General features: G+C 43.8%; 1 protein-coding gene across 5 annotated transcripts in view; it reads left to right on the plus strand.

The window, feature by feature from the left end:
* SEMA4A (semaphorin 4A) overlaps positions 1-12675 on the plus strand; it is a 55586-nt gene that overhangs the window by 18298 nt on the left and 24613 nt on the right. The window contains exon 1 of one of the 5 annotated variants that reach the window (XM_075192927.1): positions 1148-1370. The exons of 2 other annotated variants lie outside the window; for them this stretch is intronic. In XM_075192927.1, the coding sequence (XP_075049028.1) occupies positions 1213-1370 (158 nt within the window). In that variant the 5' untranslated portion in view covers positions 1148-1212. Of the gene's footprint in view, positions 1-1147; positions 1371-10471; positions 10638-11581; positions 11660-12675 lie in introns of those variants that run through there. 2 more of the 5 variants (XM_075192931.1, XM_075192928.1) reach the window with 2 other exon arrangements.

A 12675-nucleotide genomic window follows, 5' to 3' on the forward strand; every position in this document is an offset into this window, starting at 1 on the left:
ACTTATCATCCATGTACTGCCTGTAACAACCACTTCATGTACATAACATCTCCCTTACTGGTGGATGTGGGGGTGGGAACAGTCACTAAGACCTGTATATAATCCTGCTGCCGTTGTCACCCAACTTCTTAGTGACTTCTAATATTCTGATAATGACGTTATTATTATCCCATATATCAACCGTGTACGTTACGCTGCGCAGTCACATGACCGCGGATCTCACCGTTAGCTGTGAGCAATATACAACATGATCTATGGGCCCCCCATATACATTAATAGTAAAAATATTTTGAAGGACTATGGGGCACATTTATCAATATTCACATAAAGTGAAAAGTAGTTTTCAATCCTTATCGCAATGATAAGGATTGAACTACTTCTCACATTTATGTACAGCCCTGCACAGGAACAACAGTTCCGAAAAACTGCTGTTTCAGTGATAAAAAAAATCATACTTACCCCCCTCTTCGGAAGCGCTGTCTCCGGGTCTTCTCTTCACTCTTCAATTGCGCATGTCCAGTTCCAAGAACTGGACATGCGCACACAGATCCTCTCTCTGTCTCTGCAACTATCGTTGACCTGTAGCGGGTTCAACGGATACGTCTGAAAACAAGCGCACTTACGACAAACACTGGACTGAAACCATCGGTGCGCACTTACTGTACGTTGGTTACGTTCCTCCGCCCCTCCCCTGTTTCGCCTCTCAAGTCGTAGACATCGTAAGTGGCAATTTAACTGGTAATATTAACGCCGTGCGTACGCCGTAAAACATATGTAAGTTAGTGCGTACGATGCAGAGGGGTAACCTATATAGTGTATACTATAATAAAACACACACTGATATACTGACATACAGCGCTATCTAATGACGCGGGGGAAGAGCACAGCACTGCGGTGCACAAATGCTGCTAATATCTGTATAAACGGTGAGTTACGATGTCATCACTTATAATCGGGGAGTTCTGATGTCATCAAGTCATTGTAATACGGTGAGGGAAGTCCACGGTGACTTGTAATATCCTTAGAACTTACAGTAGGGGGCGTAGTATCCCCAATAGTCCCAGTGCAGGTTGCTCAGGGGTTAAGTGAGATGCGCTCTGCCCTGGGCGTATGAGCTGATGCTTGCCGGATGCCGCTCTGTATGGCTGTCTATTGTCTGAGACTCCCTCTAATTGACTAATTTAAATGGACTCCCACTGCATTTATAAATGAATGAGATTCCACAGCCTGAGCGTCGACTTCCGGCCTCGGTCGTTGAACGTTTGTCGATATCCCATCATCCACGTAGCCGGCTTCGCGGGATCCCCCTCACGCTCTGCGACGACTAGTGTTCTGCATCGCCGGCAGCCAGCTGGAGCCGCTACTGACAGGTGACTAAGCTGTCATTTATCAGGTTATTATTCAGCATGACGGTAACACATCCGGGGAGAGAGAGGGTGGAGCGGGGGACTGGCCAGAGGCTATGACTGTTCAAAAAGCTTTGCCATGCTGGGACTTGTGGTTCCACAACCGCTGCGTATCGATGTGAGTTTTGCGCGGTTGTGTCATGTGCGGGAGTTATAGTAAGGTGTCTTGTCTATGAATTGGTAGCAGAAGGGGGCTGAGATGTTTTACCTGTCTTATGTATTAAGTGGTTACGCCAACAAATGTGACCTAAGGGTATGTAGGCCAGGTCCTACCCCTCAGGGGGCAATTTCAAAGAGGCTTTATTTGTCTTTTTCTGCAAAATGGATTTCGGTCTTTGGTGTCGGTTTCTGCGCAGAGATTTTTGGGAAGCGCATCTCAAGGATGCACAAGAGCCGAACGCACAGTGCATGCTGGGTAGGCAGCAGCCTACTGGCGTGGTGAGGGCTTACTGATACCCTGGGGTGGCATAAGGAAAGCGTCTGGTTATTCTCTGCCCAGCTGAAGGGAGCAGATGTTACAGGGGTTTAAACAACGATAATCCCTTTGTGATGAAGATAAAACCTCCTTTTCCTGCGTCCCCCTCCAGACATGACGGCTTCACGAGTCAGAGAAATGTGGTATCGCACAAAACAACAGCCTAGAGCTGGCCTGGCCAACCTGTGGCTCTCTAGGTGTTGTGGAACTACAAGTGCCAGCATACCCTGCAAGCTATCAGCAGGCTATCTACTAACAAAGCATGTCGGGACATTAGTTCACACCGACATCCTGAGTTATGTCTTCTGTCTCCTATACAAACCCATGTTCCAAGTACTTGAAGGATAAATCGAACCGCAGATGTTTGTGTGCGCGGGGTTAAATATGCAAAACAGACCCTAAGGGCCTCATTTAAATCTAGGAGGAAAGCAACAAAATGAACAAATTTTCAACTTGGCAAACTCACGTTGCACTACAGGGGGGAGAAATATAGATTTAGAGTTTTGGAGGCGATATGTCCTAGATCAACTCTAAATGCATAGATGCATTTGTACCCCCTGCAAAGCGCCATGGTTTGTCCAGGAGCAAATTTGCTCCTTTTAAAATAAGCTACCAATTGTCCCCCTAGTCAACGTCCTAATCATCTGCTAGATACACTCTCTAACAGAGTGTATCTAGCACCTACTCTTTCATGATACATAGTCAGAACTCGATGACAGGGTGTATACCTCCCAATGCTGCCGATTTTGGAAGGACATCCAGATTCACAGACCGTAAAAAAAGGGGCGTGGGCTGAACAGGAATTTTTAAGTAAATTTACCCATTTGTGGGAGGAGTTTGGACTGCACGGGGGCAGGGCTTATTTTGTCCCGTTTTTGCGATTCTAAATGTTGGGGGGGGGGGGGGGGGTATGCGGTACTGGGGTCAGAAATACGTAGACGGCAGAGTAAGGCTCCCATTCAAAACGCTTTAGAAGCTACAGAATAAGTAAGTGTTAGATACGCTCTGTTAGACAGTGTATCTAATTAACAAATAGGACATAATATAGGAGAGACCTTTAGTCCACCGGGGGATTACCCACATTTTAATCCGCTAGAGATTGTTATAATCACCATGGCCGCAATCCCCGGAGAGGTGATACTCCCTAATGCCAGAGGCGATACACGCAAATGGGAGGTAGAAGACCAGCACAGATTCTGTACCATAAACACGTGTACTCCAAAATATCCCAACTCCATCGGGACAATCCTGTATTGCAGCCAATGCAATTTTATGGGGTCTTTGGTGGAAATCTGTTTTTAGGCTGTAATGTTATTTTTAGCCCCCGGTTTTCGGTCAGGGACCGTGGAAAGTTTCTGTACAGTTTGCAAAACTGCTGTAACCATGGAAATAGCTGAATAATAAGAGACTTTTCTATCAGACCTCATTGCACAGAGGTCGGGTCGTGACGACCCGTTTCGCCTTGAAACACCTTGTCAAGGCCCTCTCCCAACACTCCAGTAGGTACAATCGCTAAATTAAAGACAAACAATTGCAGAGAGATACGAAAAAATCTCGAAATCTTATGGTTTCTCATAGACAGTCGTTTATAATTCAGCCCTGAACAGAAAGTGACCGATATTGCGTTAAACAATGGCATTGGAAGAAATATATCGTATGTTTGTGTGACCACTTTTAGACAGATGTTAATATGGACATTTGAATCTTCCCTGTTCTGGAGGTGAGAACGTACCTAACCAGATCTGGGGGAATATTGATTGTAACCAGTTTATGAGGTCAGGATTTGGGGGGAGCCGCTCTTGCAGACCCTGGCTGTGCCGTTTCTACCATTACGCTCATTAACCCGTAACTGCAAAACACACTTGATGATCGCATCTCGTTAATCCAGCTTGTCCACCAGTCCGTCATTAACGAGAACACATCAAACACTAATCTGCAAGCGAGATAAAGACAAATATCAAACGCTTCCTGTATCTCACACACCACAAAGGCTAAAGTGCGGTGAGGGAGAGCCGTAACGTGCCTTGAAGATAGTTTGTGATACTTATCCCTTTGATATAGAGGCCGTGGAGGAAACTGATGTGGAAATGACTTGTGCACAGAGGGACGGAGATGAAAAGACTGAATGAAGCTAGTAGCATCCTGCCCACAGGATCATGGCCGTGGACAAGGTCTCCCTTTGGCTGTAGACGACAGCCGTTGTGCTTTTCTGCTGGGCGATGGGGTTGGGATAGGAATTGGAATTGCATCACCGAAATGCGTAAAGTCTCGTGGGCACATGCGGAACGAGGAGAATATTTTGCCCGAACAGTTTTGAAAAATCTCGCTATCATGACTGTTTTAAAGTGCATCATCATCATCATCTATTTATATAGCGCCACTGATTCCGCAGCGCTGTACAGAGAACTCATTCACATCAGTCCATGCCCCATTGGAGCTTACAGTCTAAATTCCCTAATACACACACAGACAGACAGACAGAGACTAGGGTCAATTTTGATTGCAGCCAATTAACCTACCAGTATGTTTTTGGAGTGTGGGAAAAAACCGGAGCACCCGGAGGAAACCCACGCAAACACGGGGGGGGGGGGGGGGGGGGGAACATACAAACTCCACAAAGATAAGGCCATGGTCGGGAATTGAACTCATGACCCCAGTGCTGTGAGGCAGAAGTGCTAACCACTGAGCCACCATGCTGCACTATTCCAAAATGAAATGTTAAATTATAGAAGACCCATAGCTTTCATTAGCTGCAGACGAAACTGCTTCCAGTTCAATGACGAGTAGACAGCAACACGCTTAAGAGAACCGTACAATCACCAGATTTGAGTAACGCGTTAGACGACCAAAATTGTTCTCGAACTGGTCTTTCTTGAAGACCTGGTGATGGATTAAAGGCTTTAGAAGTCTACATTATTTAGATTCCGGACCCTCACTCACATCGCTGCAGACATTACATACACCCTAGTCCTATACCCCAATTTCTTCCATATATCCCCTCCTCCAACATATACACCTCGTCCTTGGTGACTTCAACGTAATCACTGTCCCCATCAGCAGCTACAATTGTTTATCCCCTGACCTCATGTATCAGGTGTGCCCTTCGTCTCTTAGATTGTAAGCTCCTTGGGCCAGGACCACCTTTACCTTCTGTTCCACGTCATTGTACATAATGTGTCTGTACAAGAACAAAATCCTGTTGTGACATCGCACAGCTGCCAGCATTATAGGAACGGTGACCTATACATTATATCAATTCTGATTGAGGTTTACTGTTTAAGGAATACTGTGCTCAGATTGTAAGCTCTTTGGGCCAGAGCCTCGTTCCTTATGTGTCTTTGGTTACCTCTTATTGTGAGCTAACGTTTAATGTATGAATTTGTCCTGCAAGACATGAAACTGCTATGGGTATAAAGATAGATAGATAGATATGAGATAGATAGATAGATAGATAGATAGATAGATATGAGATAGATAGATATGAGATAGATAGATAGATAGATAGATAGATAGATAGATAGATAAGAGATAGATAGATAAGAGATTGATAGATAGATAAGAGATAGATAGATATGAGATAGATAGATAGATAGATAGATAGATAGATATTAGATAGATATGAGATATATAGATATTAGATAGATAGATAGATAGATAGATATGAGATAGATAGATATGAGAGATAGATAGATAGATAGATAGATAGATAGATATGAGATAGATAGATAGATAGATAGACAGATAGATATGAGATAGATAGACAGATAGATAGATATATATTAGATATATAGATATGAGATAGATAGATAGATAGGAGATAGAGAGAGGGATGGATAGATAGATAGATAGATATGAGATAGATAGATAGATAGATAGATAGATAGATAGATAGATAGATAGATATGAGATAGATAAATAGATAGATTGAGATGAGATAGATAGATATGAGATAGAGAGATGGATGGATAGATTGAGATGAGATAGATAGATATGAGATAGATAGATAGATAGATATGAGATAGATAGATATGAGAGATAGATAGATAGATAGATAGATAGATAGATATGAGATAGATAGATAGATATATAGATAGATAGATAGATAGATATGAGATAGATAGATTGTAAGATAGATAGACAGATAGATAGACAGATAGATAGATAGATATTAGATAGATAGATATGAGATAGATAGATAGATAGGAGATAGAGAGATGGATAGATAGATAGATATGAGATAGATAAATAGATAGATTGAGATGAGATAGATAGATATGAGATAGAGAGATGGATGGATAGATTGAGATGAGATAGATAGATATGAGATAGATAGATAGATATATATGAGATAGATAGATAGATATGAGATAGATAGATAGATATGAGAATTATAGATAGATATAAGATAGACAGATAGATAGATATGAGATAGATAGATAGATATGAGATAGAGAGATGGATGGATAGATAGATATGAGATAGATAGATATGTGATAGATAGATATCTGATAGATAGATAGATAGATAGATAGATAGATATGAGATAGAGAGATGGATGGATAGATAGATAGATATGTGATAGATAGATATGTGATAGATAGATAGGTATGTGATAGATAGATATGAGATAGATAGATAGATAGATAGATAGATAGATATGAGAGATAGATAGATAGATAGATAGATAGATAGATAGATAGATATGAGATAGATAGATAGATAGATAGATAGATAGATAGATAGATAGATAGATAGATAGATAGATAGATATGAGAGATAGATAGATAGATAGATAGATAGATAGATAGATAGATAGATATGAGATAGATATGAGATAGATAGATAGATAGATAGATATGAGATAGATAGATATGAGATAGATAGATAGATAGATAGATAGATATGAGATAGATGGATGGATAGATAGATAAAAAATGTCCACAATATATGTCTGTATGAACATGGAATAGACTGCTCTGCGGAGGTGCTAGAAGTCATGTTTCTGTCTTGCTGAATTGCACAACATACGACTACAAACCTAATTATTACGACGTGTAACGGGCGAGTACCACGCACAGCGTTGGCGCACGGCTCTATATCTGGTAACACAAGACTATAAGGATACACTTAGGAAAACTGGCGCAGGGGTTACAAGACAGAAATGGCGCTATAACCCTCAGCAACCAATCAGAGCCTGCAATTGTTCTGGTCCAATTTAGAAAATGAAATCCAGTGTATGATTGGATGTTGCCGCTCGCAGTATCTCTTACCTGAGTATGTTTTCATATAATATCCCCAGTGTGTATTTCATCATGAACACATTGGTGCTCGATGAAGAGACCAATATCTTTATATGGATCTATGCACAGTTCCACCTGCCAACAGAGATCAGTGCGAGACTGTGTACAGAGCGTCAGCTCTTGCGGTTCTGGTGTTTCTTGCGTCCCATCCCTTGATTTGTTGTCCTCTTTGTATAGCACTGAGAACGTTCTGTGCAGAGAACATTCCTGTACACGACACAGACCCTCTTTTCTTAGGCAGATGGCGGAGGCCCAGGCGGAAACAATGGAGGTCTTTAATCCCTGGAGTGCTCCACTTGTCACGCCAGACCCTAGCCGACCAGAGGCTGCTGTTGTGACTCTGTGTGTATGTCACGCAGATTTATTCTTGTTGGTGAATCCGCGTTATAACACAGCCCGCTGCCCCAGACACCTCAATGAGACAATACCTACTGTTTATATAATATCAATTACCCTGGCTGCGCTGGCCCTAGTATTGGGCAACTATCTGATTCCCCAGGAGGGCCGCGATGGTTGATGGCGATCGTATGGACATGTTGGCAAATGACGGCTATCATCCGGTGTGGGGTCACCATATGACCTCACTAACCGATCCCAGTGACGTCTCAGCCGGAGTCCTGAATCTGTGTGGCCAATCTTAGGCTAGAATCATCCGACCGACGTATTATCTCAAACTATTGTACCTACGACTGAAGGTCCGATCAGTCTGACGATTCATCTGTACGCCCTGACACGATTTACCTTCAGATCTGTGCTCTTCATCTGGTCCTCTAGTCTTCAGAGAATGACAGCACAATATTCATTCATTCATTAAACCGCCTTGTTATAGCCACCTACAGGTCCTAACGAATCTCGTTAGCTTCTGTGACTCTGAAACGGAACATTCTGTCTCAGAACCAACAAATGAATTATTCCTTCTACAGCGCTCTCTGCATTTATTCACCAGGACATTCATCGCTAGCAAGAAAAGAGCCCGACTCTGTAACCTCTGTGGGGATCGTCAGCATGAGTGCATACTCACTACATGATCCGTCGGTGATTGGTCGGAAAATATTAAACAGTACGACCGACCAAATGAAACGACGATCGGCACTTTGGGACGACGTTTGACCATCGTGTCACTATACACACTAACCCGACTTCCGACCGAACGGTCGTATGTCGGCTGATTTGCCCGATTATTGGACGAAAACGCTTCAGTGTGTACCCAGCCTTATGCTTTATTTTATAAAATACCGACATACTACACATCGCTGTACAAAGGCCGTTTATTTACCTCAGTCCCCGCTCCATTGGAGGTTACCAAGGTCCCATCGCTCTGGGGCCAGAATTCTTGCCGATATATCCACGGCGCTGAAATAAGAATGACAGTAAATGTCTCTGTGGTTACGTCAGTTCCTGTTTTCTTCTAGAATGTTCGGAGACCGCTGTCCCACTCCGCAAGTTCCATTTTTTTTTACCTCAGATCATGTTATGAGTGAGACGGGGAGTGGGGGGGGGGGGGGGGGGGGAGTTTGGAAACTGAATGACAAAGTTACACAAAACTGACTTTATTCTAAAGAAACATTTGTGTGACAATTCCTGGGACACAGGGGTGAAACGTGACCTAATTATATAAGAACATGGAGCCATTTTCTCTAAATAAAATGGCGCCACACCAACGGTTGGCATCCCACTTTCCGGGAGTTGTATAGGGGGTGGGGGGTATAGGAAGAAAAGGGGGAGATTTGGTGATGCCATTTGCGTCATCAAGTTGTCGGAACTAGGCGTACGAAGATGCTAATATAGTCATCGTACTTCTGGCCAATCAGTGCTCAATGGTGGCTGTTGGCTGATAATACAATCACGCCATAAAGCCTCGCCTACTTCCCTAGGGAGGTGGGCGGGATCCGAGAGTTCGCGATCATTCTTAGAATTCGATAGGTCTCCTGGACGTTCCGGGAGAGTTGACAATATGCTTTTAATGTGGTGGAAAGAGAGCAGCGCACACAGGCTGACTGCGGTCATTTTACGACCTCATGTTCCAAAACGTTCAATAAGAATCTCAGAAAATTACGAAATAATTTGATCCCAAATAGGATCGATATTGGGCTTCATTTTGGCACCAAAATATCAGTGACAATTTCAATCCCAGAGCCACACCTCTGTCACCCTCTCTCCCCCTCAATACAGTCATTATTGACTATTACAATCAGTATTAATTGGTCCTATCAGAAAACTCTGGATTGGGATCTGCGGTCCATGCACACAGCTTAAAGAACCCCTATGTAAAACGTGTTATTTGGGGGTGGGGTATTCTCCTACCGACAGCAGATTTCCTGTCCCATTGAACCATTCAAGCATTAATCTCTCCCCAGCCTGAAAGAGCTGATAACAGAGGACAATAGCCACAAATCAGCCAGTGTAAACACAACGTGTAATATAACCGTACATGTATATACAGTATAAGCCTGCAAATCCCATAATGAAATACTGTAACCGGTTCTACGGCTTTTCCTGCGACCTTGTGAACTACCGGCCTTTAGAACCAAGTGACGTCACCCCGCACAGGTATCATTACCTGGTGAATGTGTAACATAAATACGGGCACGTTGGGCTGACGCATACAGTATCACAGTCTTACAGCATTACGCAGCCACTACCAGCCCAGCTGGGAGGCAGATCACTGTCTGTCGTCTGTCTCTGTCTATCTACACCTAGAGGGGGTAAGAGGGATCAGTATCATCTCCTCCACCCCGGGGTGATGAGGGACTGAAAGCAACAAGGGGGGAGGAGGTCTCCCAAACAGACTAGACTATAAGTTCCATGGTATTTGCCCCAGGGGCTTCCTGACCTGATAACAGTACACAGTCCAAATTCTCTGACAGCGTCTTAATCAATGTCCTGGGGTCACAGATTTACCTGACACCATTAATGGGGTGTGATGACTTCTGCAAACAATACAAATAGAGGAGGCAGAATGTTAAATGGCCATAATAAAGGGGTATAGTGTATCTGTAAGCAGGGCGTCAATCACAGCCAGACCCCCTAGGGCCCAATGGACACTGAGGGGCCCGGATTACTCTAACACATCGTATGTGGAGAGGGGTTTGTCGGGTGCATAGTTTTAGGGTTTAGATGGGGTTATCTAATAAAAGGACTTATTGCTGTGGGAGGGGTCACGGTGTGCACAGGGTAATAACTGAGGTTAGACAGGTGGGCCCCTGGGGGTGTGGCCCCTGTGGGCGGGGCTCCCCTTGACTAACCTCAGGGACATTCCTGCAGCTGATTAGTCTCAGTGAGGGATCTGACTGAGAGCGGATCACATCCTGTGTGTCCGTCCCCTCTGAGCAATATACTGGATTATACTGTAATATACGGTGCCAGGGTCTTATCTCAGGGGATGTGAGTCACCCAGACATCACACTGACACAGGTAACCTGACATGGTCCTGTGGGCTGCACCGTGACACGGCTGGTGAGTTACTGTCTCTGTTACTCTCTGTTATCAGTGAGTGTATATACCGCTCTAAATCATTATTACACTGGGAGACTGATCTGTGTCTCTGTAACTCTCTGTTATCAGTGTGTGTATATACCACTGTCTATCATTATTACACTGGGAGACTGATCTGTGTCTCTGTTACTCTCTGTTATCAGTGTGTGTATATACCACTGTCAATCATTATTACGCTGGGAGATCGTGCTTTTGAGTTACTGTCTCTGCTACTCTCTGTTATCAGTGTCTGTATATACTGATGTGTATCGTTATTACACTGGAAGACTGACCTGTGTCTCTGATACTCTCTGTTATCAGACTGTATATACTGATGTGTATTGTTATTACACTGGGAGACTGCTGGTGACTTACTGTCTCTGTTACTCTCTGTTATCAGTGTCTGTATATACTGCTGTGTGTCGTTATTATACTGGGAGACTGCTGATGAGTTACTGTCTGTTACTCTCTGTTATCAGTGTCTGTATATACTGATGTGTATCGTTATTACACTGGAAGACTGACCTGTGTCTCTGTTACTCTCTGTTATCACACTGCTGTGTAATGTTGTTATGCTGGTAGACTGACCTGTCTCTGTTACTCTCTGTTATCACACTGCTGTGTAATGTTGTTATGCTGGTAGACTGACCTGTCTCTGTTACTCTCTGTTATCACACTGCTGTGTAATGTTGTTATGCTGGTAGACTGACCTGTCTCTGTTACTCTCTGTTATCACACTGCTGTGTAATGTTGTTATGCTGGTAGACTGCTCTCTCTCTCTGTTGCTCTCTGTTATCCAACTCTGCACACACTGCTGTGTAATGTTGTTATGCTAGAAGGCTGTGTTGCTCTCTGTACACACTGCTGTGTGTGGGTGCTGGCCCTTTAAGAGAGGCTGGGACCTGGCATAGTGAGCTGTAGTTTCTGTGTCTTCCTCATTCCTCAGTCACACGCGCAGGGACAGCAGCTCTGCCTCTCTCCTCTCACCAGAGACTCTCCACAAGGTGAGTGACCCTCAGCCTGGGAGGACTGTTCTGCAGTGTAGACACCTGTGTAGTGTTACCTGTGCTCAGTCATACTCAGTGTCACTATAGGAGCCATACGGCCTGTGTCACAGATCAGCAGATTGTAGGATCTGATCCAGCGCTCGCCCCAGGGCTGGTGTCTGTGTCTGTTGTGGTTTCTTTGTTTGGTATCTGTGGTCATTGCTTGTATGATGAGATGTGTATGGTGTTATCTGCTGTGTCCCATAACAACTGCCCCTTATACCCCAACCCCCCCTTATACCCCCCCCCCCTCCCCTGGAGTGACATGGTGACTGCCTGCTGTAAATGTATATTATTATCATAGTTCCTTTATGTCCCCTTTACTGACCTCTCTAGAGACCTGCAGAACATTGCTCTGTCCCATCTACCCCCTGACAGATACATAGTGATATATCCTGCAGATTATTACATTACTGACCTCTCTAGACATCCGCAGAACATTGCTCTGTCCCATCTACCCCCTGACACATACACAGTGATATATTCTGCAGATTATTACATTACTGACCTCTCTAGAGATCTGCAGAACATTGCTCTGTCCCATCTACCACCTGACAGATACATAGTGATATATCCTGCAGATTATTACATTACTGACCTCTCTAGACATCCGCAGAACATTGCTCTGTCCCATCTACCCCCTGACACATACACAGTGATATATTCTGCAGATTATTACATTACTGACCTCTCTAGAGATCTGCAGAACATTGCTCTGTCCCATCTACCACCTGACAGATACATAGTGATATATTCTGCAGATTATTACATTACTGACCTCTCTAGAGATCTGCAGAACATTGCTCTGTCCCATCTACCACCTGACAGATACATAGTGATATATTCTGCAGATTATTACATTACTGACCTCTCTAGAGATCTGCAGAACATTGCTCTGTCCCATCTACCACCTGACAGATACATAGTGATATATTCTGCAGATTATTACATTACTGACCTCTCTAGAGATCTGC

The sequence above is a fragment of the Mixophyes fleayi genome, chromosome 12 (genome assembly GCF_038048845.1).
Source record: "Mixophyes fleayi isolate aMixFle1 chromosome 12, aMixFle1.hap1, whole genome shotgun sequence".
Lineage (NCBI taxonomy): Eukaryota > Metazoa > Chordata > Amphibia > Anura > Limnodynastidae > Mixophyes > Mixophyes fleayi.